Raw genomic sequence first — 25,224 nt, 5'->3', positions numbered from 1 at the left:
GCAAGCAACTGGATTTGCCAGCCAGTTACAGCCTGGGTGGAAAGTCCATTGTTCTGGGATTGTTGATTTATAAGCTGTATGCTTAATATTGGCTTTTTATTGGTGTTACTTTGGATCTTAGCCAGGGGTTTTGATTAATTTGATGACTATCTTTATAATTGGTAAGAATAGCCAGTTTTAAGGTTTCGTACTCAAATTTTCCGGACAGGAAAAAAAAAAAAAAACCTATATCCTTTTAAAGATTAAATATAAAACAATAGATTAAAGCATTTTTTTATTAAACTGTTTGTCTTAGGGTTCTTTAGAGAAACAGAATCATACATATATATACACATATACATATATACATACATACATACAGGGAGGGAGGGAGAAGGAAGAAGGAAGAAAGGCGAGAGAGGAGAGAGAAAGAGAGAGAGAGAGAGAGAGAGAGATAATTGTGGGAGGCTGGCAAGTCCAAATTCCGTAGGTCACGTGGTAGGCTGGAGACTCTTGCAAGCTTGAGTCCCAAGTTTCATAGGTCAGGAGATTGAAAGAGTACAGAGTGAAAAATGAGAACAAGTTCTGCCAAAATATCTGTTTATAGTCTGAAGACAGACCACATTCTAAAGAAACTTCCTTTTCAACTGATTGATTGTATTAGATCACGTTGGAAGGTGGTAACATTATATTATGTTTCATTCCATTCCATTCCATTATAATATGGAACAGCAAATAAACTAGTGTTTGGCCAAACTACTGGGAACCATTGCCTAGCAAAGTTGACACATAAGCCATCACACCATTTTAAATGAAAAGTTATATAAGGCTGCTAACCAAAAGGTCAGCAGTTCTAGTCCACCAGCTGCTCCTTGGATACCCTATGGGGCAGTTACACTCTGTCCTGTAGGAATCGACTTGACAGCAACGGGTTTATAGAGTTGCTATGAGTTGGAATCGATTTGACAGCAACAGGTTTGTTTTGTTTTTGGTAGTTAAAATCATTTTGTTTTGTTTTCTCTTTCTTTAAATGGCATGTAGGTTTTTGCCCAATCTAGAGAATTATTCAGGCATAAAAGTGGAGGTAATGATAATGAATGCTGCAGAGTATCACATGGCTTTAGAGTAAGAAAACCAGCCAGGTGTTGACTGGGCTCACGACAGTGAAGGAGCCTTTTCTGGTGCCTTTCTGCAGGGCTCCTAGCCTCAGCACAACTTGGCTTGTCTTCAGTTCTCAACAGCAGGGTCAGAAAGGATCTACATGTTAGAAAAATTATTAAAAGCTGTAAATTGTGCCTGTCCTTTGAACCTGCTCTTCTACTCAAATATTTGGCTACAAGTTTGTTGATCACAGGCTTGTAACATCATCTAACTGACTTAGAACCTAACTGTCCATCAGAAAGGGGATTGAGTAAATAAACTGATTCAAAAGTCATTTTAAAAAGAAGCTGTAGACAGTTTTTCAAAACTTTTATTTTTAAGTAGGAGAACTCTTTTTTCAAATGAAATTTTGTGAGGGATTCCAAATATATAAGAGAGAGAAAAAAGAGGAGCTGCTCTTGTTGAACTGAGATGAGGGATCTGGAGCCTCACCTCCTTGACATCAAATGCTTGTAAAAGCTCCAAGGAATAGTGTTTGAGAGAACATTTTAGATGAAAACTTATTGATATGGAAAGATATTCATGGTATGTTACATAAAACAGCAGATTTGAAAACACAGTGTATTCCAATTTTGTAAAAACATGTAGGTTTGAGTTATGCCCATGTGTGCTATAATCTATATGTTGTGCATATTTCTGGCAAAGAAAGTGTTTAGAAAGAAATACACCAGGAGCTAACTGGATTATAAACCAGTTGCTGTCAAGTTGATTCTGACTCATGGTGGCCTCATGTGTGTCAGAGTAGAACTGACACACAGGGTTTTCAATAGCTGTTCTCTTTCAAAGGTGGATCACTAGGCCTTTCTTTTGAGGTACCTCTGAGTGGATTTGAACCACCAACCTTTCGGTTAGTAGTTCAGTATTTAACCATTTGCACCACTCAGGGACCCCCAACTAGATGATGATTATTTTAATCCTTTTTCTTTTTACTTAACTACACACAAAAAAAAACAAACCCATTGCCATCTAGTTGATTCTGACTCATAGTGACCCTATGGGACAGAGTAGAACTGCCCCATAGGGTTTCCAAGGCTGTAATCTTTATGGAAGTAGACTGCTACATCTTTCTTCTGTGGAATGGCTGGTGGTTTCAAATCGCCACCCTTTCAGTCAGCAGCTAAGTGCTTAACCTCTGTGCCACCAGCACTACATAATGAATCTCTACCAAAGCTTAGTGGCTTAAAATAAGAACAACCAATCATTAACAGGGATGTATTTTAAAACTGTTTGTGGTGAAGGTAGTTGCCTCTAAATAGACCGTAGCAAAAATACCTGCCTGATATCTAAGACTTACAAATATTTGCTTTAGTTGCCCTTTTTAAGTGTTTTCTTTATTAGCCATTCTAATCCATTGGATATCCCAAGGTTCTCTGTCAGCTTCCAAGGAAAGCCAAGTCTGATGGCAAATGCCATATTTTCATTAAAGTTCCTTCTTTAAGAATATTCTGTTCTAATGAATAAAGGTTTTATTATTTATTTTTCCTGTTGTGTAGCTTGCGTCCAGTAATTACTACTGCGATACTGGAGTTCCTTTATGTATTCGTATAATGTAATGTTGCTTTTAATCGCTGGGGTCCGTTACCTGCAAAGATGGCCGTGAACAATTCCTTTCATCTTGTATGTGCATGCCACTTCTCCCTTCAAGAGCGAGACCACATTTTGCCCCACCCCCACCCCTAAATCTCGGCTGGCCTTGAGACTTGCTTTGAACAACAGAACACAGGGGAAGTGATGCTGTATGACTCCTGGGCCTACGCCTTAAGAGGTCTTGCAGCTTCCATTTTTGCTGTCTTGAAAGCCAGTCAGCATGTAATGAATTCTGGCTCTTTGCTGGAGAGACCCCTTAAAGGAGGAAAGGTTGGGTGGGAAGCTGTCGGCATGAGGATGTTGAGTGGCTGAAGGAGGGCCAGAGGGATGCCCACAAGCAATAGGAGGGTGCCAAAGACACAATGCAGCTGCTGGGCCCGGTGTGTGGCTGAGATGTACCAAGGAATGCAGTCCAGGGGTTTCACAATGGTGGCTTGTTGACTTGCCCTGGATAGTGTCAACTGATGCAAGGGCTGACAGGCCACAGTCCACCAAAGTAGTGCCTCACATGCTGAGAGTTGCTGGTCTTTGTGTCTCTGTTTCAAGATACTTTTCTTAAGCATTGGCCCAGGAATTGGCACCCGGAAAATGCAGTGCCTCACCAAAGCCCTATTGTGATAGCTGCCTTGGACACCCATGCCCCTACCTTCCCTTTCTTCCCGTCTCTGTAGTTTCGTGTGGATCAGCACAGGCATAAACTTGAGCCCGGGCTTAGGAAGTTGCCAGAGAACACTACACCTGAATTCAGTTACAATTAAAATTCTCATTTCTTCAAAAAGTTCTGTGAAAGACTATTTATTGAATATTCAGATACAAGGAAAAGCAGATACCTTTTAATAGCGGAATCCCTTTAATACCTCTGAAACGATTCCACACAGGTTGATTCATCAACCTTCTATGATACTCTTCCACCCAAGAAAACGTCTTCACTTACTCCGGAGCTTACTGGAGTTAACCCTTAGTTGTTTTTCACTAGAAACCTGATTTAACCTTTTAGCTATATTAAGATTGGCACTTTATTATTCCAATATAATTATGTGCATGATTTTCAGTGCCATAGTTGTTGAAAGCTGGATATTAGAATCTTAAAAGCAGTATATCTTATTCAGAGATGCTTAGTGCTTTATAATAACAATAATATTGGGTGCGTTATGCAGTAATAATGGAAATTACATTCGCAAAATAGTTGTGGTAATGGAACATTCTGAAATGTATGGCCATAGCTCATAGAAAAGGCAAACTCAAAGAGAAAGCCATGTTTTATTCACAGCATTTTGGCTGGCTGTGCTCTCAGACCGGAATGCAGGGAGCCCTGGGCTGCACAGTGTGGCTCGGTCTAGCCAATGCTGATTGAAGCAGGACTTCTCAGTGACTGGATATATGTGTGGGGATGTTTGAAAGGACTTTTTGCTCTTTAGAAACGATCAGCATTTTGTAAATGAGAATTGGATTCTCAAAGAAACATAATTTGCTATGATTCAGCCTAATAATTTGGTGTTTTTCCAATGGCTCATAACTTCTGATAGTTATTAAAAAACCTTTGGCATATATATATGTGATAGATGTATGTGTATACACACATATGTATATATGTATATATATATATCTCCTTTTCCTTGTATCTGAAATATCCGATGCACATACCATAGTGTACCAGTTGTTGCCCTGTCAGTTCTGACAACAGAATCTACCCTGTGTTTCAGAGCAGAACTGCACTACATAGGGTTTTCATGGTTATTGTCTTTCAGAAACAGATCACCAGTCCTTCTTTCTGAAGTGCTTCTGGGTGGCTTTGAACCATTAGCCTTTTGGTTAGTATCCCAGTGATTAACCATCTGTAGCATCCAAACCAAAAATTAAACCAGTTGAGTCCGTTCTGACTTATGGTGACCTGATGTGCTACATAGTGGAACTGTGCTCCATAGGGTTCTCAGAGCTGTGACCTTTCAGGAGCAGATTGCCAGGCCTTTCTTCTGAGGTGCCTCTGGGTAGGCTCGAACCACCAACCTTTCGCCAGGAACTCTTTCCCTCTCTCTCTCTCTCTATACATACACAGTGTAGTTTCTATACCTTACCAATATAGTTTTTAGGTCAATTTTAGGCTGAGTAACTTTACCTTATACCTTTAATACCTTGATTTATTGATCAAATTCAACATAAATAGAATAAGTGCAATGTTTATATGTAAACTCACAGAAAACCATAGCGAAAATGAAACTGTAAGAAACCCAAGAAGAAATTCTTGGCTGTGTGAATTGACACAGCAAATGTTGATTTTGAGTTTGGGATACTTTCTCTACCATTCAGACAGTTTTGTGAGATTTTGATTATTTCTTTTGGCAGCTTACTTACCGTTAATCCGGGAGTATTCTGTTCACAACTTCAAAGATGAAACAAAGCCATGAAAGTAGCAGGGCAGCAGAGATGGAAAGAGTGAGCTAAATCCACGGTGCCCCATTCCCAAGGTCTATTTCACCCTTGTATGTATTCACACTGGACCTGCCTTGGCTCAGTTCTTTTCATGAAGAAAGTTTTTTTTTTTTTAAACATTTTCTCTTTGATTTTGGAACTGTCGAACCAACAGGCTGGTTTATAGATTTCTAACCTTTTTCTAAGGCCTCTCAGTATTTGGGGTTGTTACCATTACAACTTCCTTGGTGTTCAAGGAAGTATTATCCAAGGTCAGGGAGTGAAGGCATCTCCCAGCAGAGTCAGAATGTCTGGGCAAAGCCCGCTTTCTTGGAGCAAAAGTTATATCTAAATTCCATACACTTTCCCCTCCACCCAAATCTCGAACCACACAAAGACCGTTTCTGTGATACTGAGAGCCTCCAATCAGGGCCTGACCAAAATAATTTTGCACCCCTCACCCCCAACCCGAGGCAGAGGGCGTTGGCACCCTTTAATGTAATAGCAACAACAAACAACAAATTGACAGATTGAAGAAGATAATGTAATAAAAATATACGCAGACCCGTGTCAATTAATGCTTCCTAAGAGCTTCCGATGCCTAACTGGTGTGGCGGTCAGTCATGTGGAGCACCCAATTTTGTCCAAGTTGCTTTCTCAACCCTTCATAGGGCTTCCACTTGCGATGCAGCCTCATAAGTTGTCTGGAGTCGTCCTAGCATAGTGGTGAGCTTTTCATGCGAGAGTAAAGCAGTAATTAGTTTCTTAAACATGAGAGTTATTTTATTATAGCAGGGTTTTCCCGCACCCTACTTACTAGGCTACTGCACCATGGTGCATAGTTTGGTAACATCAGTAGACACTTATGGAGGCCCAGGGTGGTACAAACAGTAACGTGATCAGCTGCTAACTGAAAGGCTAGAGGCTTGAGTCCACCCAGAGGTGCCTTGGGAGAAAGGCCTAGGGATGTACTTCTGAAAAATCAGCTACTGAAAATCGTGTGGAACAGAGTTCTACTCTGACGCACATTGGGTCTCCATGAGTCAGAATGGACTCAACGGAAATTTCTTTTTTTTAATATGAACTTATGTTAACTACTTGATATTTAGTTTGTTTTGATATTTTAATCAAATTAATTTTTTGACATATTGAATTTGGTGTCCCCTTAAGCCTTTTAAGCCTAGTGTGCCAGGCGGCCACTGGTATAGCCTTCCCCTTCCTTAACCCAGGGCTGCCTCAAGTCTCAGCCTCATATGAATAATTTATCGAACACATACCCTGAGAGAGAGAAGCTGAGGCAGCGTAGGTCTCATTGCTAATGCATCCTTCTAAACTAGGATATTTCACCTTCATGGAACAAGATATTGGTGACGTCAGTTGAAATCTTCCCCAAGAGCTATTTAAAGTTCTGCTGTCACCTCTCATGCTACAGCCTTTGCCTCTACAGAGATTCCCTCCATTCTAACTGTTCCAATCTATGTGTGAATGCTGTCAGCTTTCTTCTGTGTGGTGGAATTTTCTCCCTCCTGGTACTCCCCCCATTACTTTTTAGAAGTAGAAATTCATTTGTATCAAATCCTTGTCTGCCTATTGGTATGCTTTGCTGAGATAATGTGTGTAGACAGTAACTCTTTAAGCTGAAGTGTGTTCTGCAAATATAAAATGGTGATGTTGTTAAGGATATTTGTTCTCATTGACCCTCTTTCACTCTCCAGATACCACCTTATTTTCCAAACCAAAAGCTTCTTAGAGACTCTGAGTTACCATTTTTGCTCTTGCTGTGTACTGGGGAGGAAACATCATTAGTGGTTAAGAGCAGGGACTTTGTAAACAGGCTAGGTTCAAGTTTCACCACTGACCCTCCAGCCATGTAACTGGGGGTCCATTATTCTCCCAATCTGGCTTCCTAATGTTTAAATTGAGGTACCAACAGAGCCACTTCCACAGAATTATTGAGAGGGATATTGCAAGGTGAAGCATTTGACACACTGTCAGGTATATGTACTCAAAAAACAAAAACAAAAACCAAACTGGTCTGTTTCGACTCATAGTGACCCTATAGGACAGAGTAGAACTACCCCATAGAGTTTCCAAGGAACAGCTGGTGGATTCGAACTGCCAGCCTTTGGTTAGCAACCTGAGCTCTTAACTACTGTGCCACCAGGGCTCCAACCTGTTGCTGTCGAGTTGATCCTGACTTTTAGCAGCCCTACAGGACAGAGTAGAACTGTCCCATATGAGTTTCCAAGGAGCACCTGGTGAATTTGAACTGCCAACCTTTTGGTTAGCAGCCAAACTCTTAACCACTGCGCAACCTCGCTTTCCCCAGGGCTTCAAAGCACTTGGTAAATACTAGCTTTCTTGTCTTCCTGGAGTTATTTGGGTCTGTCATTCTAATGGATTTTATGCAAAACCAGCACAAAGAAGCTGATTCCCATGATTTAATTAATGGCAGCATCTCTCTCTCACACCCAACTCTTCTTGTTTCCCATCTCACCTGGGATATGTACTTGTGTTCTTTTTTTTCTTTGCAGAATATGGTGTTGCTTTTTTTTTTTTTTAATGCTTGAGCCCATTGTTGCAGCCACTACGTCAATATATCTCATTGAGGGTCTTCCTCTTTTTTGAGGACCCTCTACTTTACCAAGCGTGATATGCTTCTCCAGGGACTGGTGCCCCCTGGTAACAAGTCCAAAGTACGTGAGACGAAGTTTCACAATCTTCACTTCCAAGGAGCAATTTGGCTGTATTTCTTCCAAGGCAGACTTGTTCATTTTTTTGCCTAGCATTGATTTCTGCCTAGCATTCATTATTTGTATATTAACATTTGGCATGGAGTGAGGTTAGAAATTCATGTCATAAATGGTCATTTAAAAAAGACCTCTAACTCTAAAATTAAAAAAAAAAAAAAATTGCTTTCTTGGAAGGTAGTATAAAGGGAGGCTCCTGATATCAAGATGGTATTTTTAACAGCAATTTATCAAGTCTGCTAATCTCATTTCATCTTTTTGTTACAGATTGATGTTCTCAAGGCTGACCTGGAAAGCGCGGAATGGAAAGTTTTGGAAAATATCATTCTGGAAAATGTCCTTGAGCAGATTGGACAGCTCGTATTTGAGATCCATCTCCACTGGCCTGGGTTTGAGGTCAGTGGCAGCGACAGCAGTGTCGTGCGGTTCTGGTACAGTCTCCTCAAAGAGTTAGAACTAAAGGATTTCAGGCTTTTTCACAGTTACAAAGACTTATCTAAGCCTCAGCTCTTCTTGAAGAGAGACATTTTCAATGCCAGTAGCTGTTATACTCTGAGTTGGGTGAACACGAGATGGAAATAGTTTGTGCGACCTCATTAAGAACTCAAGGAAGTATTTGCAGAATGCAGCATGGGCATGATTCTAATTGTTTACTTGCCTGTTCTCCCAGTAGCCGGTTACCTTCTTGAAGCAGGGTTTTTGTTACTGCCTATAGTATGTGTAGTAGCCTGGTACCTGATACGTGGGTAGCGACATAGTAAATACTTGGTAAAAGGATGAATGTAGGAATTGCCACAGGAATCAACCTCCATCCACCCAGACCTGGGCCCTTTGCCTTTTGCCTCTAACAGAGGGAAGATCCTTGTCCTTTAGAGTTATAGTACAGCATAACTGTTTCTACATAAAAGTTAGCTCATATAGGCCAAGCATGGCCTTTAAATTTGGATATGCTAGCTTTAAAAATTCTTGGAAATTGTTTCATCAAGTTAGGTAATTATAAGTGAAAGGAAATGATGCAGATTGAATACTTGTTGAGAGATTGCATCCCTGATAACTAGTGGCATATTTTTAATGTTTGCTGTAAACACCGTGAAGGTCTTGCCTTTAGTGAGCCAGTTCAAACGGACATCCCCAGGGAACCATAGCCTTCAAAATAATGACAGATTGGGACAGATACTTTCCTATTTTGAAAGGTTTATACTTTAGCTCATTCCAGTTTTCCCTAACATTTATTATGTACCTATAATCCCTGAATTCACCAACATTAAAAAGAAACTATATACGTTTTCAGTTTTGACTAGGTTGATGAGATTCTTAAATTTGTTGCCTACTGTTTAAAAATAGGGCTTCCTTTTCATTTGACTTTACCTCAGCTCTTTCAGGGTTTTTCTGTGTCCAATACCCTTTACAGCAGCGTGGATTTCAATCATCCCTCACAAACCTTTGCTGAGGCCCGTGCTGTGGCTTCATAAGAACTGCTGATTCTGGCCTCTGGGGACCCAGACACACCAAATTCTGCCCCTGAATTCAAAACTCTAGACTGTCAAGAGCTTCACCTCAAGATTCCCTTCATGCTTAGCCATAAATCCCCTTCTGTTCCTGTGAAACTAAGCACAAAGCAGAATTTACTGTTGCCTCTTCGGACTTCAGTCCTGATTTCCCAACCACTGACTTGCCCATGCTGTAAAATCCTTTTTTCAAAAAATATACTGTCCAAAATATTGAGCGAATTTTTCTTTACTGCCAGTTGGTATCAGTGTCACAGTCCCTGTTTTTCCTGGGATGTTTAGACAGTGTTTGTTTCAGTTGTACCAACCCTTTCCCATTTTTTGTTTAAGCACAGAGTGAGGGTTCTCAATAGTTCAAATGATATCTGTCATTTCTAAGTGCCTAAGGATTAGACAAGGAGCACTAGTGGCACAAATGGCTAAGCACTCAGCTGTGAATTAACCTGAAAGGTTGGCGATTCCAACCCACCTAATGGCTCCCCAGGAGAAATACTTGGCGATCTGGTTGTGTAAAGATTACAGCCAAGAAAACCCTATGGAGTAGTTCTGCTCCGTCTTATGGGGTCACTATGAGTTGAAATAGACTCAATAGTACCCAACAACAGCAACAAGGATTAGACACTTACCCTTATGAATGATTTTTAAAAATCCTAGTTCAAATAAATTAACTAAATAGTATAAAAATAAAAACTATTAATCTATTGCTGTTGCATCAATTCTGACTCATAGGGACCCTACAGGACAGAATAGAACTGTCCCATAGGGTTTCCAAGGCTGTAATCTTTATGGGAGCAGATTGCCACAGTTTCTCCCATGAGTTTGAACCAGCAACCTTTAAATTAGCAGCCAAGTTCCTAACCACTGTACTACCAGGGCTCCTATTTGAAAAAAAAGTATTACCTTATTAAAATTAAGTATGCTTTCTGACATTCTTTTTACACCCTGAGAGAACATGAAAACTATGTGTACATTTTTAATTCAAAAAAATTTTGAGAGGGAGTAGAACTCTTACTGTTATTAGACTTTATTCCTTCTCCCCATTTTTTACCTACCTCTATCACGAGACATTCTCTGGGCTGGTGCTTTATTTTTTGTAGTGGTTTCAGAATGTCATTCTTCAAATGAGAAGCCAAAATGTATTAGAAATAGAATGGTCTTGCTAACCTAGGTTCAAAAGGGAACAAGAATTTCTGAATTAATATTGATGATTAAAAATATAAATGACATCTTTCTTTTAAAGCACAGTACACTAATTAAAGTCATTATGCTGAGAGGACCTGCTTAAATAAGTATAGCTTGAGACAGCAGTTCAGTTGCTTTCAATGTACCTAGGTATTTTAAAAGTATGGCAGGGTTTGTAAAAACTCTAAAATAGTTTCTACTTTTAGTTTGCATGGTGTAATCTCAAAACAAAGTTAACTTTAGCCTCCTGTTTAGATTATATCACAGTTTTTTTTTTTTTTTTTAATAAAAAGCTTATACAGTAAATTATATACACCTACGCCTCACTTACTGACATGGTTAGGGTTCAAAGACCAGGTCATAAGGCAAAAATTGGCATTATATGAAAGTGGAGGATGACCACATCAGATTACAAAATGGAGGATGACTACATCATTACATAACTGCCAAATTATATCATTACATAACTGCCAAACCACTGAGAATCATGGCCCAGCCAAGTTGACACATAACCTTAACCATCACAGCCAGCGTTACTTGTCTCATACCTGGGCATTCATTACTGACAGTTGCATGTCATTAATGTGCAAAATAATCAGTTAGTAGATTTTTTACTATTGTAAATATGAAACATCGGATAACGAGATAGTCAAGAAGTGAGGAGTAGGTGTACCGTAAAACGTTTTATATACTAAACCTTTTAAACCTTTTTGTATACTAAACATGAAAGGCGTACTAATTAAATGTACAGTTTGATAAGTTTTTGGATGTGTACAGACCCATATCAAGATTCTTGATTCATGGAATTGAAGATTTATAGCATTACCAAAAGCCTTCTTTGTACAGGGCGAGTTAACCAGATTGGTGGTGCAGAACATTGAGTCCATCATACTATGTACAGTGAAACCTGTGAGAGCTGGAACTCAGCAGTGTTGCCTTGTTCTTCTGGGTCTTGCATGTTTTCCACCTTTGACAGGGTGCAGTCTTACCTTTTTTTATTGCTCTCTATTAGTGGAAATCTTGACAGGTTTCTTCCTTACACAGTTTCTGGCTTTCACAGGTTTTACTGTTTAAAAAAAAAATATATATATATACACACACACACATATATATGTACATAACATATATATATATCTGAAGCAAGAATGGGGGGTACTGTTAAAAAAAAAGGCAAACTCAAATAAATCTCAGATACCTACAGCTACACCCACCTCCTAGGTGGCTTGTTCAATAGTTTTTTTTTTTTTTTTTAATTTTATGCTAATTTCTACTACTGTCCTTGATTTCTTTCATGGATAGTTGGAAATTTATGATGGATATTCTGACTGTTGCTATGGTTTCCCTGCCTCTAGAATTTATTATGCTTATTGTGTGTAGGCCAGTGTTTCTTAGCCTTGGCACTACTGACATTTTGAGCTATATAATTCTTCGTTTGGAGGCTGTCCTGTGCATTGTAGGATGTTAAGCAGCGTCCCGGGCTTCTACCCTCTAGATGCCAGTAGCACCTCCCTCACCTCAGTTGTGACAATCAAAAATGTCTGTAGACATTGCCAAATGTCCACTGAGGGGGCAAAATCACCTGCGTGGAGAAGCATTGTTGTAGGCCATGAGAAAGAAGGGGCCTAGGCTCCCAAACCCCCCAGTGGGGAACGGGCAAAATAACAGCCATCACCACCACAACTACCACAAAAGCAACACAAAGTCAATTGCTACTATCTTTTGAGAGACTATGTGCCAGGTGTGTTACATAGATTATTCCTGGTTCTCACAACAACTCTGTGATAATTTCCCCCATTATACAGATAAGGAAACTCTGAGAGGTTAAATGGTTGTTAGTTGCCATTGAGTTGGCTCTGACTTGTGGTGACCTTATGTATAACAGAATGAAATGTTACCCAGTCCTGTGCCATTTTCATGATCTTTGCTGTTTGAGTCTATTGTTACGGCTATTGTGTAGTGCCTTCCAACCTAGGAGGCTCATCTTCCAGCACTATATCGGACAGCATTCTGTTGTGATTCATAAGGTTTTCATTGGCTAATTTTTGGAAGTAGATTGCCAGGTCTTACCTCCTAGTCTGCCTTAGTCTGGAAGCTCCTCTGAAACTTGTCCACCATGAGTGACCCTGCTGGTATTTGAAATACCAGTGATTTAGCTTCCAGAATCATAGCAACATACAAGCACCATAGTATGACCACCTGGCAGACGGGTTGTGGAGAGTTTAAATAGCTTATTCTAATAACTAGAAAATGGTGGAGGAGGAATCCTAATTTCTGTCAGGTCCCAAAACCCATGCTCGGTCCCTCCACAACGTTACCTCTGTAGACTTTATTTAAGATGCTGCATATAAAGGACATATTTTTGCCTTCCTATTTGTAAAAGGGAGCCCTGATGGCACAGTGGTTAAGATCTCAGCAGCTAACCAAAATGTCGGCAGTTCGAATCTACCAGCTGCTCCTTGGAAACCCTATGGGGCAGTTCTACTCAGGCGTATTGTGTTTCTATGAGTCAGAATCAACTTGATGGCAACGAGTTTGGTTTTTTTGGATTTTACTTGTAAGGGGGGCGGGGAATCCTACAAATATGCTTAGACTAGACTTATAAATCTGTTGGAGTTGGAATCATTTTGTAGCATAGAGATTTGCTCAAACAATCTACTTAATTAAAATATGCCTGCCAAATGTAGGATTACTGAAGAAATATGGGACCCAACAACCCCTCTGTCAGTATATTTAGGCTGCCAGAAAATCTCTTGCAAGGCCTGGAGGGGTCTCTAATACTTGGTTTGTCCTGATACTTGGCACTTTCCCCTGAGTTTTAGAAAAGGCACAATCTAATCTTTGACCTGCAGATAAATGAGCTAAGATGTAAATGTCTGTGATGGACATCTCCTTAATAACTATTACCAGAGTCGTGTTCATAGATACTTCTGAAAATTCAAATTTAATAATGCTTTTAGCAAATGATAACTAGAATTATTCTTTTTTAGGTGAAGGACATAGGAGGGAATAGGAGGTTCAGAAGTCACCTTTTAGTACAGCAATACTCTGAAATTGCTTCCCAACTCTTAGTCACAATCTGAGATAAAAGTCAAAGAAAAGTAATTACACCTTTTCTTAGAGTGATTGTATTTGATTCAGTTGCAATAGGTTATCTTATAAATATTTGTAACAATTTGACATGTTCAAATGAAGAGAGCCAGGAAGAAATGAACAAATTTCTCGTAGAATTGACTAAAGGTCCACTAATGTTTACATCAAGGTAGAACAAGAAAAAATTCATGAATTTACAGCATTTCGTCCAAATCAGTTATTCATATAAGCCTTTCTGCCTTGGTTACAAGATCTTTTAGTAAATACAGGATTTGCATTTACTAAATATTATGTGTGGAGTTTGCAAAGCTTGGATTTAATACCAGGAAGCCAGACTCATCATATTTTGCCAGTTTAAAAATGAAGACATTAATTAGCCAGATATTATACTTGACAATAAGAGTATCCCCAAACTCAATTAATGTAATTGTTCTTTTTTGCTGGAGAGGAATTCATGTTTGTTTACTAAGGAATAACGTAATTCTTTTTGCAACTAGCCAATTGGTGGTACTTTGTGAATTCAGTAATACATTTAACCTTATGTTAAAATGGCTTCCCTTTTGTTTATAGTGTAAGAGATGTTTGAATTTATCACGTGAAATTATAACCCAAACATCCAGTATAACTTAAACTGCCTGAATTTACAGATAATTGAAATTTTAAAAATAAAGTTTTGTTGTATGTCTGTCCTTAAGAAAAATATATCAAGAATGCTTAATGTTATCAAACTCTAGAAGAATATGGAAAATTACTAGCTCTCAACACTTATTAAAACTAATGTTTTGTAAAGCCACAACTTTGTATTCTCAAATATTGTAAGTTTTTCTTAGTGATTGATTTTGTGCAATGAAATAGTTTGAAATAATAAGAGAATGTTTTTCTGTTAAGTTTGAATTCTAATCTGGACTCTTTCAACAGAGACACCAAGTATCTATATAGTTGATAACCAGTCAGTGTGTACTGGTAGTGTTACAGTGGTTGGTAAGTGGCTGTGGTCCTGAGTTCCCCAGTGGGCCCCCTCCTCTGTAGCTCCTCCCACGATAGCCCTGGACCTCCCCATCGTTGAGTAATTAAAAGGTTAATGCACAGCCTAACAGGTAGCCTCCAGGACCCAGACACAGCACTGTGGTTAGTTTCTGTTCTAACTCATCTGCATTCCTGCCTTACTGGTCATTGGATATTTTGAATATCATCCTTGGGTAGGTGTATATAATAAATAAGGGTCCAAGTGGGTTCTATAACATTAATGAGAAATCACAATTATGTATTAATAAAAATAAGCTATTAATTATCTGTAGAAGAAAATATTTCTCAATGACTTGATGTCAGGTCAAATATCATTTCCTTGGTGTGACAGTTAAGGTTGTGTGTCATCTTGGCTGGGCTGTGATTCTCAGTGGTTTGGCAGTTATGTAGGATATAGTTTGGCAGTTATATAATGATGTGGTTCTAACAGTTATGTAATGATGCATTCATCCCCATCATGTGATCAGTTGCATGGGGAGTTTCCTCAGGGGTGTCACTTGCATCCAATATATGGACATTCTGGCAAAGCTCGCTCACTTGTTCTGGATTCCTGCAGCCAGCTCATTATCGGACCTCCAGTTCTTGGGACTTGAGCCAGCACCTGCTGTGTTACCTGCCGATCTTGGGATTCATCAGCCACTGCAGCCTGTGAGCTAGCAGCCTGCCATCTTACCTGATGATCTTGGGATTTGTCAGCCTCTGCAGCCCATGAGTCGGTGGCCTGTTGTATGACCTGCCAATCTTAGGTTCAGCAGCCCCTGTAGCTACGTGAGTCAGGAGAAGCCTCCAGCCTGATGCCTGACCCACTTGGGACTTGCCAGCCTCTACAACCATGTGAGCCATTTCATTGAGATAAATCTCTCTCCAGATATATATATATATTTCACTGGAGGACCCAGCCTAAGACACTCAGGGACTTCCCTATTTAAGGCCCTTAGCTGTGTGTCCCTACAATGCCTTCTATTCTCCCTATCTCCATACTCCTTGAACTTTAATGTATCTGCCTGTATAATGTCTGTCTTCACCAGCAGACTGTAAGCTCCATGAGGGTAAGGGCCATGTCTGTAGGCCCAGGCTTCACATGGAGCCTCCTAGATAAAAGGTGCTCAATAAATAGTTGCTGAATATGAATAAAGAAAGCTATATCACATAGGATTTTTCTATGCTATGATTTCATCATTTGTTATTGAAGTTTTTTTCTGACATTAATAATACCTTTGGAATTTAGATATTTTTTTTTTTACTGTCTTTCATTTTAATTTAAATTTAGGCACAATTTATCCTTTTCTTAACATGGTTGCATTTTTGCACTGCATGTGGTAGTCCCTGTTCCTGATTAAAGGATGCGAACCTGGAGATCTTTCTTGACCTTGCCATGAGAGCCAGCAGGTTAAAAGCTCAGTTATTGTTGGAAGGTATGTAAAAGTCCTAGGGCATTAAACTTCCTCTTATTGTTCATTGTCCTTTCTTTTGCCCAGTTCTTGGCAAATACAATTTTTTTTATTAACTTTTATTGAGCTTCAAGTGAACGTTTACAAATCAAGTCAGACTGTCACATATAAGTTTATATACACCTTACTCCGTACTCCCACTTCCTCTCCCCCTAATGAGTCAGCCCTTCCAGTCTCTCCTTTCGTGACAATTTTGCCAGCTTCAAACTCTCTCTATCCTCCCATCTCCCCTCCAGACAGGAGATGCCAACACAGTCTCAAGTGTCCGCCTGATATAATTAGCTCACTCTTCATCAGCATCTCTCTCCTACCCACTGTCCAGTCCCTTTCATGTCTGATGAGTTGTCTTTGGGAATGGTTCCTGTCCTAGGCCAACAGAAGGTTTGGGGACCATGACTGCCGGGATTCCTCTAGTCTCAGTCAGACCATTAAGTATGGTCTTTGTATGAGAATTTGGGGTCTGCATCCCACTGATCTCCTGCTCCCTCATGGGTTCTCTGTTGTTGGCAAATACAATTTTTAAAGTCAGTATATAAAACCATAATTCTTAGTTACATGGAGAATTTTTTTTTTTTTCAGTTTGAGAGAAGGAAGGTATCATGATGTGAGGCTATTTCTGCCAAATATAAAACAAACCAAACCAAACCTGTTGCCATCAAGTTGATTCTGACTCATAGCAACCATATAGAATAGAGTAGAATTGCCCCATAGGGTTTTCAAGGAGCAGCTGGTGGATTCAAACTTCTGACCTTTTGGTGAGCAGCTGAGCTCTTAATCACTGTGCCACCGGGGCTGCCAAGTATAGAGGCTGGTATTTCTACAAAAATGATTACAGCCACATTGTTTTCATAGCACAAAATGGATAATAAAGACATAGTTGTTGATAATAAAAACAAGCTAGGAAAGGTATTACTTTCTCAAGACTGTTTGACCAAAGTATGAACCAGTAAAACCCCTTGTAGGTACAACGATGAGAGAGAAAGCAATGGGGGCCCAACTCTAGTGGAAAGGAACATTTTTAGGTACAGGTTCTGTATTACTAAAGGATGAAATAAGCACTATCTAAATAGCTGAGTATTTCTTTTAAACTGCCTAACTCCAAGAGAGCCACAAAGATTACAACACAAATCTGACAGTTTTAAATGTGCACAATTAAGTGGCATTATGTAGAGGATATGCAGAGGAGGGAGGATGCAAGGAGTAAGGGAATCTTGGTGCTGCTGCTAACTAGCTGTGTGGTATCAACAAGTCCTTACCTTTCTTTGCCTATTTTCTTATCTTGGGTTAGAATAATTTCTAAGGTTCTTCTGGCTTGAATATCTCAAGACTTTTGCAATTAGATAAGGCTTAGACAGTGGTAGGATGATTTCTGTGTTGTAAGAAGTCTTAGGATAAATTCAGAAGAATCCAAATAATGTGCTTATTCAGAAGAAAAAGCTGAGATAAAAGGTGAATCCTTTATGATGGCTCTCTAGTCATCAAGTGAAGTGTCCGTAGGAAAAGTCCCTCTTAGAGTAAAATATTTAAACTTACATGGTTCTAGAAACAGAATGAAGGTTGCATGGACTGCACTAGTTTATACTTCTATGTCTTTAGATTTTACCAGCAGAATGGCAATATCTAAAGAATACTAGATTATATATGATACATATCCACTAAGATTCTTTCCTATGTATGTATATGTGTGTGTGTGTATGTGTATGTAAGGAGCAATGGTTAAACATTTGGTTGCTAACTGAAAGGTCACAAGTTGCAACCCACCAGAGGTTCTGTGAGAGAGAAGAGACCTGGCAATCTGCCTAGTAAAGCCTAGGAAGCCCCATGGGGCAGTTCTACTCTTTTATGGTTGCTATGAGTTGGAATGGACTCAAAGACACACAACAAGAATGTGTGTGTATGTATGTATATGTGTGTATATCTATATATCTGAAACCCCAAGAAAGAAAAATCTTCAGACCCAAAAGCCTAGGTGGAGCCTACAGCCAGAGAGGCAGAGCAGGAACCTACACTGTGTAGTGCTAGGAATTTAGTGGTTTGTGTAGTGCTAGGAATTTAGTGGTAGGGCCTAGAATACTACAGAAAGCACTTGTGTTGGGGGAAAGAGTTGGGACTGAGACTCTGCTGCTAAAGCAGGACCTGTGGAAGGCCACCTCAGTGAAAGAGAAGCCTAAAAAATTCACACTCACCTACACAACGAAGCTTATCTGTGATGTAAGTCTGGGTGAAAATAAAAGCTTCTCATGAGAAAGAGAAACCTCAGGCCTGTGCAAGGAGTTGCACTTACACTAATCACATGATGAGGAAAACCAAAAGTTGAGTAATTAAGATAAAAAACTGGTTCTAGGGAGTGATACATGGCAGGAGGAAATGCAGACCATTCAGAAGGGACTCTTCACCAACCCAGGGCGCAAAGGATTTCCTTAGAAAAACAGACCCACTTAAGATGAGCTCATAATAAAAATTACAACTCACAAGGAAATGATCTACCATGAGGTAGAGTAAACATACAATGAACACTGGGATTTTCAACTCAAGGACTTGAAATAACAGAATAACAATCTTAAAGTATAATATAAATTGTCTAAAATGAATACAGGCATAAATGACAATATAGAAACCATAAGAAAAGAATGAGACACTAAAAACAGGTAAATAGACCTGAGGAAACTATTAAAAAATGTAGCATAGAAAAACACAAGCACTGGTATTCTTTAATTGAGATATGAGTAGTTTGAACCTTAGGATGTCTTTCAGAAGACAGGGCAATAAAACTGAGTGTCTGAGCCATTCTTGTGTAAAAGATGATCCTAGAACTGCAGCATGCAATATGGTAGCCACTGGCCATGTGTTGCTCTTGAGACTGAAAATGTGGCTAGGGTGACTGAGGTACTTAATTTTTAATTATATTCACTTTTAATTAAAAAATTTATACTCAATTCAGTTATAAGAAAACTTTTAAGTATGTTTGGAACAACTTGGACATGTAAATCTGTTTATGAAACAGCAAATATTTCTGATAAAAATTTAGCATCCAAGTTGAGATGTGCTTTCAGTGTAAAATACCAGATTTTGAAGACTTAGTATGACAAATAGTAAAACATTAATTTTTAAAATAATTGGCCATATGTTGAAAGAATTTTTGGATATGTTATACAAAACACATTATTGAAATTAATTTCATGTTTTTTAAATGTGGCTATTAGAAAATTTAATACTACATATCTCAGAAAACCAAACCCACTGCCATCAAGTCGGTTCTGACTCATAGCAACCCTATCTATAGGACAGAGTAGAACTGCCCCAGTTTCCACGGAGCACCTGGTGGATTCGAACTGCCAATCTTTTTGGTTAGCAGCCGTAGCACTTAACCACTATGCCACCAGGGTTTCCAAATTCCATATATGCCTCACATATTTCTATTAGGTGGCACTGTACTAAAACATCATACTAAAAAAAATGTTTGAGATTTGAGCTAGCCCCCGATCTCAAATGCTGGAGGTTGGAGAGTGACAGATGGGAACTAAAAATTCATCTGTAGACAGCTACTCTGGGTATAAGGAGCTGTACAAGCAAAGGACTAATATCTTATGTCATTAAAAAAGTCACTCTAGGAGCTCTGATTCCAAGTCTGTGACTTGAGAAAGTTGCTTCCACAATTATTAGTGACTATACACATGCCCTGGTGGCATAGCGGTTAAGAGTTCGGCTGCTAACCAAAAGGTTGGCAGTTCAAATTCACCAGCCACTCCTTGGAAACCCTATGGGACAGTTCTACTCTGCCCTATAGTGTCGCTATGAGTCAGAATAACATACAAGTGCATGGTATAAATATATAATTAAAGATACATGTTTCATTGTACTTTTTTGTTTGTTCATTCATTTTACTTACTTACCTATTGGTCAAATAAACATTTGGTAAGATGAATTTAAACCAAGTGCTGTGATAGAGATTTTCCTTTCACTGTAGCTCTTCTCCTGCAAGACCTTGTTTATACTGCATTTCAATTGTTCTGTGATTCATTAAGAATGCTGCCAACTAAACTATGACATATCATTGATTTTAAAATATAGCCCCATTTCAGATATTAAAATGTGAAAAATACATATCTTTGATACAATACGACATCAGTGTTTCCTAGGTCTTACTTTGAGACCCACGTTTAATACTACTGATTGATACGTTGACCTGGATACCACCTCACACTTCCCTTCCCTGTACTTGAAGTCATCAGGGGTCTCCCAACTACTCAATTCCATACCTCAGTAAGGGACACCATCCCCAGGTGACTCTGATGCAGGTGACTCTCAGTTCACACTCAGACACACCGTTCTTCAAGGACAGCCTCTGTAATTGTGACTAGCGTTGCAACCCTTATGGTAGTCATCCAAGGCTTTGCTATTTCACTGTCAGTGTTCTCTTCCACATAATTTATACACATGCCAAGGGCACCATTCAGCCCCACAATGGACTCTTGAGAATCACTCTATACTTTTCTACTTAGAAAAGTACCTGTTTGATGCTACTTTCTGTTCCTTACCTTAAACTGGCTCCTTACTTAGGACAGAATATTCCCAGCTGTGCTTCAGTATTTAAACACCCATTCCATTAAACCTTTCACTAAAGCATCACTTTTATTCTAGTTGTTAGAAAGCAAGTCTGTCCTGAGGGTGACAGAAGGGTTGCAGCAAGGAAAAGATGTCATACTTAAGTAATAGCAACATGATTTTAAGACTTCTTTTATGATGCAAAAGAACCCCTCGTTTGTATACTTTAAAGTGGTGGGCAATTATGACCTATATTAAATGAATAAATATGCAATGTTTTAGACTTAATTTGTGTGCTCTGAGGGCACTGCCCTTCTAATTTCTTAAGTAGAAAAAACCCATTAATATACCTGAACACACCACACCTGCCTCTAGCCATGCCCATTTAAAATCTGCAAATGGTTTAATTTGGTGTCTCAGCAGAGTTAAGACTTAAAAGGAGAATAAAGATGAACATTTCAGTAACATTTTCTATAAAAAATGTTTTATTTAAAAATACAGTCTTTTTAAAAAGAGACAATTTTATATACAGTTAGTTTAGAAAACAGTCAAAAACAAAACAAAATAAATCCAGATTTAGAAATTATGATTTGTAACATACATGATACTGGTGCTGAAGAAGATAGTTTAAATCCGTGATTCATTCTTTTTGCCCATCATTTTTTAATAATTCACATTTGTTAAAACCAGTGATTGGGACTAAAGAAAGGGTCTTGTCTGATTCTTTTCCTCTTTATGAATCTGCCATCCTTCCTAGCACACAGAGAAATGGCAGTAACTAGGCAGTGTGTTCCCACTTTTTTGTATGCTTGTGTGTCCAAAAATGTATCTCCTCCAATATTTTCTCCTTTGAAATTTATTTCTGTGTGGCTACAGGGCCTGGTCATATATCAGGGTTTTTTTTTTTTGTTTTAATTTTGATTTTATAAAATGGGAATTCTTTAAGGGCAAGGAACATGCACTGCTATAGATGGCACAGGACTCAGTGTTTAATGCTCTTAGGATATCAACAGCACTCGACATGATTCTGGTCTCCAAGCCAACACCTCAAGCAGCTATCTACCAATCTGTTTCAGCATGGTACTAAAGTATTTTAAACCACATTCAAACATCTAATACAGATTTGTAATAAAACAGGAGAAATAACTTGTCAAAGTAAAGTGCTATTAGTTACTATATTCAAGAGGCTCTCTTGAATTAGTAATCTGAAGTTTTAAAACTATTTTTACCATGGTCATTGCTTCTCAATCTGGGGAACCCTATTATCTTCCTGGAGTATCAATTTTATTCAAAGATTTGGAAAGAAGTTTAAAATTTTTCTAATCTTAAAAAGTTCTGTTGTATATACTCACAAAAAACAAAATCCAAAATAATACTAAAGATAAAACATATGACTTCAAAGAAATTACAAGCTGACATCTTGGACTATGCCCTCATACCCTATCTCCTATAAGGAGTATTTCAGTAGTAACATCCATGAAGCAATGACCTAGGAGCTCCTGATTTCTGAAAGTGCAGCCAGGTCCTTACTGACAGTGAACAAAATAAAATTCAAAGTCTTGGCTCATTCTCTTGAGTTCCATCTTCTGAAAAACTGTATACTCAGGAATATATATATAGTCCTGATCAGGAAGAAAGTCAAAGAAAAAACTCTTTGGACTGATTTTTATTTTACATTGTTTAATAATTAGAGGAATGCTTTAAAGAAGATTGCTGATATGCAACTAAAAATATACAACATATGTCATCAAAAATAGTGGAACTCACAAAGCCAAAAGATTAGAACTTGACCCACTGAAAAATAACAGGAACAGAAATTTTGGGTGGTTGCGTCTTGCTTTCAGATTTATATTAAACTGTATCATCACTGTTCTTTACTGCCCTTTTTGTTGAAGAGGTAAGAGTATGGTACCTTTCCAAACTGTTGTTCATTAATTACATTACCTCCTCTAGAGCCTCAAATCCAGTAGGGATCACCCTAAATGGATCCTTTCAGTATGGAGGTAAACACAAACTTCCCACCAACGATAACTACTTGTTGTCAAATAAAGGCAATGATCATTCCCTGTATAAACAAGATGCCAATGAAATTATTTAAGTTAAATTTACAAAGCTTTTTTTTTTTTTTTTTTAGAACAACGGGCCAACTTCATAAGGCCACGTAAGGGAAGCATCATCTGTAAACCAAGTCATCACCCAAAACATTTAATAATTAAATAAGGTTAAATATGACACTGGATCAAAAAGGATCCTAGTTTAAGGGAGAATCCTCTTAATCCCACAATTTAATGAGACCATCCCAACCACAGGTTATGACCTTAGATGTTTCATGAGGATGCCACACTGCACCTATACACACTTTATCATGAGCTTTAAACCGACTGTAGAGTTTTGTAGTCTTCCAGTCCCAAATGTTTAATTTTCCATTTCCATCTCCTGAAATCACATAGCTATAACAGGAAGAAAAAAATTCAAATTACTCAAATATCTTAAACTGGTAAAGCAGGATGCGGAACAGAGAGAGATTTTTATCTTTTTCACCTTAACATAAAAAAAAAAAAATGTGAATATCCACATCTAAATTATAGATGTGAAGCAGTCTATAATTTAAACTTCTACCAAAAATAAAAACAAACACACAAACAAACAAAAAAAACAACTCCCCATTTAGCTACCAATGGAAGACTGGGAGTCCCAGGAGCCACAATGAATGACTACCACAATCAGTCTTTAGACAGCCAGACAATGTCTCTAAACAGTGTAGGGGAATTAAGGTGACATATGGCCAGTAGACACATTTAGACTCATTCTACTGCAGTACATTCTACCAATTTCATAATTATTTTTTGGCTCCAACATCTTTTAAAGATGTCTAAGACTGACCCAGAGGTAGCACTCTAAGGCTCAATTACCAGACTAAACATGTGAGGTAAGAGAGATTTCTAAACTACTCCTACCTATATATTTTTACTACGAATGAGGGAATGGATGTCGAGTTTCACTCTTAGAAAGATTCCAGGCTTCACAAAACCACTGTGACCCAGAAATATTCAGAAGCTGGATTTGAGGTTTCAAAACAGACAAGCTGTAGTTAAGCTGTTAACTTGAACATTGCAATACAGAATTATTCTGGTGTTCATTCAATTACAGCAATATAGTGATTATTGTCCTCATAGCCTTGCTTAGAAAAGCAGAGAGAAAATACAGCATTGGTCATATAGACAGGGATTTACTATGTAGTTAAAAAGCACAGGACTAAGCAATACAAGGAGATACACTGAAGTAAGAATTAAAAAAAAAAAAAAAAAAAAGGTAATTTTCATAATTTGTTCCTGACTTTATATCTACCATTTAGGCATATTACAGAGTTCTTATACTATTTATATATGTGAAAATGATTTGTAAAGTGTTCCTGTATAAAAGTTTATATTATCATATTTGAATATAATAGATTAGAAGATTGAAACTTACCTCATGTCTGGTGAAAAGTCCACCTGACAGGCATATCCTGCTACCATATGGCCCTTAAAAATTTTTTTCTTATTTAATCTAAATCTGTTCTGTGCTCCAAAAATTAAGATTTGATTGTCCATTGATTGGCATGCTAGCCATTTCCCTGTAAATTCAATAAATGAGACATTTTAGAGAAAGACTGAAAAATTTAAAGACCTTATTTTAAATATGTTCACTGTCATTAATATTCTTTTTTTTTCCAACTATTTATAATAAGAAATACATTTACCATACCACCTGCCTCACTGGAAGAGATATTTACATATAAAGTAATGAATTTTGCTCATACAATCTTTTATCATTGAACATTTTCCACAGAAAAACTTTTAAAAGGTACAGAAATTCCAAGTCTAGAATTTTATGAAATGAAATTAATTTGTGGGAAGTAAAGACAATAGAACTATGGGAAGGAAGACCTAGTGTGTTAATTATGGAAAAAGGAATGATTAACTTTGGTGAGAAAACCTAGGGTTATTACATAAAACTACAATTAAAAAAAAAAAAAGGTTAAAAAATGATAGTACATTTTTAAAATGCCATGTGGCTTTCACCTACCCAGGATTCACGAAGCCCCTAGAGCCTAAACTGCGGTCTATACATGCATACACAACTAAGGGAATGGTCCCACCAAGGCTTGTTCAAGATGGCCACAATGCTTGTAATTGTTTAAAAACACATTACGTAAAGTATAGATGTAACATGACAATGTATACAATTTAATGATTACCAAAACAAGATCCAGTTGGGTTGCTCTTCCCCCATAATACTCACAGGGCATTTGATAACAATCCCTAATTTGCCTGTGCCAGATGCCCTGACGGAAGAGCAAACTCGTCCTTGCCTCCTCTTCCTTGCCCTACACTTCAGTAACTGAGGGACTCAAACATCAGACCCTCCACTTTAATACCCTCATTTAAGAGCTGTAAGTATAGCAGTATATTGTCAGTATATCTGCAGCATAAATTACCTTGTAATTAAAAGGCAACAGATTACTGAATGGGAACAGTATTAAATAGTATTAAA

The 25,224-nt window shown here is 38.3% G+C and overlaps 2 protein-coding genes across 6 annotated transcripts in view; one reads left to right on the top strand and one right to left on the bottom strand.

Annotated features, from left to right (window-relative positions):
* METTL24 (methyltransferase like 24) overlaps positions 1 to 17,074 on the top strand; it is a 144,176-nt gene extending 127,102 nt beyond the window's left edge. For all 4 annotated transcript variants that reach the window (XM_003404294.4, XM_064289715.1, XM_064289728.1 and 1 more), the window contains one exon: positions 8,154 to 17,074. In XM_003404294.4, coding sequence (XP_003404342.1) covers positions 8,154 to 8,468 — 315 coding nt within the window. In that variant the 3' untranslated portion in view covers positions 8,469 to 17,074. The remainder of the gene's footprint in view (positions 1 to 8,153) is intronic.
* A 4,507-nt stretch (positions 17,075 to 21,581) lies between these two features.
* The window catches only part of CDC40 (cell division cycle 40), a 61,909-nt gene continuing 58,266 nt past the window's right edge, over positions 21,582 to 25,224 (bottom strand). For both annotated transcript variants that reach the window (XM_003404295.4, XM_064289686.1), the window contains 2 exons: positions 24,160 to 24,304; positions 21,582 to 23,138 (listed from right to left, as the gene is read on the bottom strand). In XM_003404295.4, the coding sequence (XP_003404343.1) occupies positions 22,961 to 23,138; positions 24,160 to 24,304 (323 nt within the window). In that variant the 3' untranslated portion in view covers positions 21,582 to 22,960. The remainder of the gene's footprint in view (positions 23,139 to 24,159; positions 24,305 to 25,224) is intronic.

The sequence above is a fragment of the Loxodonta africana genome, chromosome 1 (assembly GCF_030014295.1).
Source record: "Loxodonta africana isolate mLoxAfr1 chromosome 1, mLoxAfr1.hap2, whole genome shotgun sequence".
Taxonomy (NCBI): domain Eukaryota; kingdom Metazoa; phylum Chordata; class Mammalia; order Proboscidea; family Elephantidae; genus Loxodonta; species Loxodonta africana.
This window is presented reverse-complemented; position numbering and strand designations above follow the sequence as displayed.